Source organism: Quercus suber, unplaced genomic scaffold (genome assembly GCF_002906115.3).
Source record: "Quercus suber isolate HL8 unplaced genomic scaffold, Cork oak 2.0 scaffold_257, whole genome shotgun sequence".
NCBI classification, from domain to species: Eukaryota; Viridiplantae; Streptophyta; class Magnoliopsida; order Fagales; family Fagaceae; genus Quercus; species Quercus suber.
In genome coordinates, this window is record NW_027069713.1 from 624,451 (window position 1) to 630,809 (window position 6,359).

Consider the following 6,359-nt stretch of genomic DNA (forward strand, 5'->3'; position numbering starts at 1 on the left):
CTCAGGTGGTTCAGTTCTATCAAAACCTCTACACAGAGACAGGTATGTGATGTCCAACTATGGATGGACTTGATTTTGCTTGTATTGGAGAGGATGAAAGGTTGTCTTTGGAGAGGGAGTTCTCTAAAAAAGAGGTTACCCAGGTTCTAATAGAGATGGAAGGGGATAAAGCACCTGGGCCAGATGGATTCACCATCGCTTTTTTCCAAAAATGTTGGAGTGGGGTGGAGGTGGACGTCATGGCTATTTTTGAGCACTTTAACAGGTATTCAATGTTTGAAAGGTCTTTAAATGCCTCGTTTCTCTCTCTAATTCCCATGAAAAATAATGCTATTGATGTTAAGGACTTTAGGCCTATTAGCTTGGTAGGGAGTGTGTACAAGTTGCTGTCTAAGGTGTTGGCAAATAGATTGAGGGTTGTGCCAGATAGTCTCATCTCTGAGTCTCAAAATTCTTTTGTTGGTGGGAGACAAATTTTGGATTCAGTGCCTATTGCTAATGAGTGCATAGATAGCAGATTGAAGAGTCATGTTCCTGGTGTGGTTTGCAAATTGGACATTGAGAAAGCCTATGACCATGTGAATTGGATGCATTATTTTATTTGTTAGGTAGAATGGGTTTTGGGGTGAAATGTAGGGGGTGGATTAAGGCTTGCATAACTACTGTTCGCTTCTCTATTATTGTGAATGGTTCTCTAATAGGTTTTTTTGGAAGCTCCCGTGGGTTGAGACAAGGTGATCCGCTGTCCCCTCTTCTTTTCCTTTTAATAATGGAAGTACTAAGGAGGATTTTGAAGAAAATTGAGGAGTGTGGGCTTCATGATTTTCATGTTGGGCCAGTTAACTCTATAGGGGTACGCATTTCACACTTGTTGTTTGCAGATGATACCATCTTGTTTTGTGATGCTTCTAGAGATCAGTTGATGTCTATTAGGCTAGCTTTGACATGCTTCCAAGCAGTAACTGGTTTGAAAGTAAATGCGGGGAAGAGTGAGATTGTTCCGGTTGGGGAGGTTGGGAATATAGATGCTTTGGCTGCCATACTTCGTTGTAGGGTGAGTAGTCTGCCTATGAAATATTTGGGAATGCCGTTGGGTACTCCATATAAAACATCATCTGTTTGGAATCCTATCTTGGAGAGGATGGAGAAGAAACTCTCAGGTTGGAAGCGTCTTTATTTATCAAAGGGGGGTAGACTTACTCTATTGAAAAGTACTTTTTCTAGCCTTCCTACGTACTATCTATCCTTATTTGTCATCCCTGTAGCTGTGGTTGATAGGTTGGAGCGTATTCAGAGAAATTTTTTATGGGGATCTTCGGAGGAGTGTTTCAAGTATCCTTTGGTGGCTTGGGAGAAGGTGTGTTTACCATTAGAACTAGGTGGTTTGGGGATCAGGAAGTTAGTGCACTTTAATAAAGCCCTATTAGGGAAATGGTTATGGAGGTTTGGACAAGAAGGCACTCACCTTTGGAGGAGGGTTATTGCAACTAAATATGGAGAGGGTCAAGGGGGGTGGACTACTAAAGCATGTAGAAGGGCCCACGGATGTGGTCTGTGGCGTGGTATTCATGATGGTTGGGAGAGTTTCTCCAAACATGTGGCCTTAGTGGTGGGTGATGGCACTCGTATTCTTTTTTGGCATGATAAGCGGGTTGGAGAGAACACACTTAAAATGATCTATCCTCAATTGTATGTGGGTTCTAATGACAAGGATGCTTGCATTTCTGATGTATTATGCTATTGGGAGGGTGGAAATGATAGAATTTGGAATGTGAGATTTTACAAGGATTTTCATGAAAGGGAGTTAGAGGCGGCCTTCTCTTTCCTTGAGTTCATTCAATCTCGGATCCCTAAGGGTGATGGGAGTGACACTTCTCATTGGTGTTTTAATGGGAATGGCAAGTTTGATACTCGGTCCTATTACAATAACATTCGGGGTGCATCTGCCTCTAGTTTTTTGTGGAAGGGTGTTTGGAAAGTTAAGATTCCTAAGGGGGTGGCATTTTTTGTGTGGACAGCGATTCATGGGTAGATCCTTACATTAGATAATCCTATGCTTAGGGGGCGCATTTTGGTGAATCGGTGTTGTATGTGCCATCGTAATGAGGAAACTGTGGATCATCTCCTCCTCCATTGTCCTGTAGCTCACTCACTGTGGATTTACAAGTATTAGATTTTTGGGATCCAATGGGTAATGCCAGGCTCTGTGGAAAGCTTGGTGTATTGTTGGAGCCATTGGTTGGGAAAATTTAATTCAAACATATGGAATATGGTTCCTGGCTGTTTGATGTGGATTGTTTGGACGGAAAGAAACCGGCGCTCTTTTGAGGATACTAAGAAAATCTTTGGTTCAATTACAAGCTCTATGCCAGAAGACTTTATTTGATTGGTTTAAGTGTTGGGGCTTCTCGGATTGTACTACGATCTTGGAATTTATTTCTTCTCTTAGTTGTGCACTTTTAGTTTTTCCTTGTTGTTTGATGCTGTTTGTTTGTTTGATGCATTTCCTTGTGTTCACCATCATGAACACCTTGTATTTGCTTTCTTTAGTTTTAAAGTTTGTTTAATAATACTCTTATTACCTATCAAAAAAAAAAAAAAAAAAGATTCGTCAACGGAGGATGCCTTTCAAGGAAAAATCCATGATAATGCATTTTACCACTCATCTATCTCTTAGATGAGTAAGGCACGAATGATACCAAAGGCCTAAGGATAAACTTAAGGATTAGGATTAAAATCCCCTAGTGGACCATGGTGGAATGGCATTAAAAAATATAAATGTGCAAATGAGACACTTGAAGGAATTTTTTGTTTTTAATAAGTGACACTTGAAGGAAAATTGTTTAAACCTAGGTAATAACCACCAAAAATCTGGGAAATTTACATCAGAAAATTCCTTTAGAAAAAGATCCACAGAAAACCCTCTATAATGCAGTTCTTCAAATAGAACCATCGAATTGAGAACACATTAACTAAAACTACACCCAACGGTGGAGGATGCTTTACAAGGAACTGAGAGAATTAGGGAATCCCTTTTCTCCCAAAAAAAAAAAGGGAGAAGAAGAAAAAAGGACAATGTCCAACCAACTTGCATCCAAAACTTATGATAAACATTCTCACAATTAAATGCATGAAACTCCTGAGTCCTGTCTGGATTTAATGACTCTTGACTTTGTACAAGCCCTAGAAACTTATACAAAACAAATAATTGATTTTAGAAATGGATGTCAAGTTGCATTAAGTGCAGTCCATCTCCACACTACCCCACTCATTAGTCAACACGTTGGAATTCAATTATTAAACTACCTTTATGTGTCAGCCTAAATAATATGTCAAGTAGAAATAGAAAATTTATTAAAGAAAATGTCAATGTGCAGTAGTAAATAGGATAACAAAGGATTAATATAGAACGCGAGCACGCAAAAAATAAATGCATAATCTAAACTAGCAATTTTCAGTTAGTCACATGTAAAGTAATATAAAACAAGAACCATGATAAGTCGAACACAAGTGGAGTTAGATAAATGCAAGACCAGGCAAAAGTTATACATACATCATCCTGCGCCTCTCGAAGTTCACGCAAACGTTCTTCCTCCATCCATTTTTTCTGCTCTTCAAGTTTCTTTTTGTAAGCACTCGTCACAAATTTGTCCTTGTCTGCATAGAGGTGGTCATCTTGGCTTCTCTCTTTCGCAATTTTTCTCTCATACACTACTTCACGGTATTTCTCTCGTTCTTTTGTTTTTTCTTTCAATAGCTGAATATACGTTGGCTGCAATAGAAACAAGCATGTTTTAATTATAAACACTATTTAACCAAATCTATGGAAAGACAAACAAAATTAAAAATAAATGCTCCAATTATCATCATATAAAAGAACCTGGGAAAGAAAAATCAAGAATGCAATATGCCCATAACTTATGAACTATTTTTCTAACATAATTTTACATCCATATATAGCAGTTCCATTCCATTGAATATGATGGCTTTCTCTACTACTAAAGTTAATTCATTAACATGTATATGATAAGAGCTTATCTGAAATCATACTCTCTGTTACTTCCTTAATTGAAATGTCCTTTTTCCGTTCATTCAACTTGGTTCAACTCACTCTTTCTCGCTAGTGCCCTAATCGCTCTTCTCTAAACATGACCAAACCATATCAATCAACTCTCTCTCATCTTTTCATCAATATGGGCTACCCTTTTATGTGAATTTTCTCATTGCAAATCCTATCTTTTCATCTATTTCCCATTTATCCATCTTAACATTCTCATTTCAGATACACCCATTTTACAAATATGTTACTTCTTAACAACCCAACATTCAGCACCATAAGAGCAAAGCTGGTTGTATAGCAGCCTTACGAAAATTTTCCTTTAACTTAGAGTTTTAGAATCACTCTATTACCTTTAAACTATCTTAACATGCCCATTTCAGCTACACCCATTTTACGAATATGTTACTTCTTAACAACCCAACATTCGGTACCATAAGAGCATAGCTGGTTGTATAGCAGTCTTATAAAAATTTCCCTTTCAAACTTAAAGTTCTAGAATCATTCTATAACCTTTAAACATAGAGAAATTGATATCAACGCTACAGAAAAATCATTTCTATATTTATTTATGCAGTAAGTATAAATTACATTCTGGGCAAATTTTCAATAAAAATCAAACCGTATTTTCATTACCATTCTGTCTTGACGATCTTGAACTCGAGGTTGAATGGCTTTCTGCTTCATGTAAGGGTCGTCAATGGGCCGGGTCGGGCTGGCCCGTCCCATTTTTACTTGGCCCATGGGCACAATGGGCTGGGCATAATGGGCTATTAACTAGTTAATGGGCTGGGTCGGGCTGGGCCGAAAGAGGAAACCTTAGCCCATGACTCTGCCTATTGGCAATGCTCATTTTGTCTTTAGCGAGTTGGGCTATCGGGTTGGGCCTAATGGGTCACCCATGGGCTTGTAGTAGCATATTATTTTATTATTTTTATAAGGAAAGAATCAATTTTTTATAAGAAAATAATGAATCTATTTTTTAAAGGAAAAAATTTAAGAATTTAATACTTAATTACAAATTTTTTACAGTCAAATCTATTTAATTTTTTATTTATTAAGGCTTTAAATAGTTTTTTTTTTTAATTTTTATCTTTAATAAAAAAATGTCAAATGATTAATTCAAATTTGATAGACTACTAGAAAAATATATATTTAGTAAACTAAGTTTAGCACAATTACTTTAGATATTTTAGTGGTTGAGGGAATTCTCTTGAGAAATTCCTCTATGATATCTCAAGATCAATCCTTCATACACTTCCTATATATTTTTGTTATGAATTATGAGTTATTAGGTTGGGCTAATGGGTTAGGTCAACGGGCTGGGCTATTGGGCTAGCCCACCGGGTACCCATGGGCATAAAAACTAGCTCATGGCCTGACCCATTGGGCTAGTGGGCTACACATGGGCCTCAATAACAACAGGCCGGGCCGCCTATTAGCCCGGTGGGCCATCGGGTTTCTGAGTCGGGCTGTAGGCCATAGGCTATTTGATGATCCTTAGCTTCATGTCATCATAAACTCCGTCATAATCAAAAACAGTGGGGTCTTCTTCGAGGGCTTTCTTCTGCTGTTCCTCAATGTCCTTGAGAGACTTGTTCTTGCTAGCTTGCCGAGAAATATCGCTCTCCACATCATCATCGTCGTCGTCGTTAAACCCGAAGGCAGGTGGGCGAGGCGGCTTTGATGACTGCTGCTGCTGCTGCTGCTTCTTCTTCTGCTGTGATGGCAGCCTAAGGTTCAACCCATACCCTATCTTGCTCATTGCAATTTCTTTGACGATGTAAAATCTCAGGTATTTGGGATTCGAATAAAGGAATTGGGGGTTTTCAGAAGAGAAGNTAATTTGAGATTTACTACATTTTTCAATCATAAAAAAAACCTAAGGCTGTGATGAAAAATTATTTCACCACACGTAATACTCATCACACCCCTAGGTTTTTTTTTTTGTAATTGAAAAATGTAGTAATCCTAAATTATAATAAATGCTCTAAATTATAATGAATGCAAATTATTAACCTTTACCAAAAAAATTGAAGAGCCTCTAAGCACGCACGTGAGCGCCTGCTTAGAGGCTAGTTATTCTTTATCATTATGTTAAAACACAAACTTTTCACATTAAAAAAAAGGACAATATTAAATTTCATATAGTAGGATATTTACAAAAAATGTTCATTAAAACTACTTGATAGATTGACTACCACTTCGCTCCTCTGAATTCATCCAATGTGCCTGCCATGCAATCTAACAAAATTGTTGATATATCACCCTAAAAAAAATACAAAAAATAGAGTAAGGCTTA

At 37.6% G+C, this 6,359-nt stretch overlaps 1 protein-coding gene across 1 annotated transcript; it reads right to left on the minus strand.

Annotated features, from left to right (window-relative positions):
- Positions 1–3,439: 3,439 nt before the first annotated feature.
- Positions 3,440–5,896, minus strand: LOC111985623 (uncharacterized). Its single transcript, XM_024017277.2, has 3 exons — positions 5,568–5,896; positions 4,694–4,744; positions 3,440–3,772 (listed from the first exon to the last, which is right to left on the minus strand). The coding sequence occupies exons 1-3, from the start codon at positions 5,820–5,822 to the stop codon at positions 3,455–3,457; spliced, it is 624 nt and encodes a 207-aa protein (XP_023873045.1). The 5' UTR covers positions 5,823–5,896; the 3' UTR covers positions 3,440–3,454.
- Between the last annotated feature and the right edge of the window lie 463 nt (positions 5,897–6,359).

What these genes read in the sequence shown, in the direction of transcription:
- LOC111985623 (XM_024017277.2), bottom strand. Translation starts at nt 5,822, where the DNA reads ATGAGCAAGATAGGGTATGGGTTGAACCTTAGGCTGCCATCACAGCAG. An exon ending in ATGACGGAGTTTATGATGAC is followed by an intron (nt 4,745 to 5,567) that starts ATGAAGCTAAGG and finishes GACGACCCTTAC; the next exon opens with ATGAAGCAGAAAGCCATTCA. An exon ending in AAGATCGTCAAGACAGAATG is followed by an intron (nt 3,773 to 4,693) that starts GTAATGAAAATA and finishes TTTCTATTGCAG; the next exon opens with CCAACGTATATTCAGCTATT.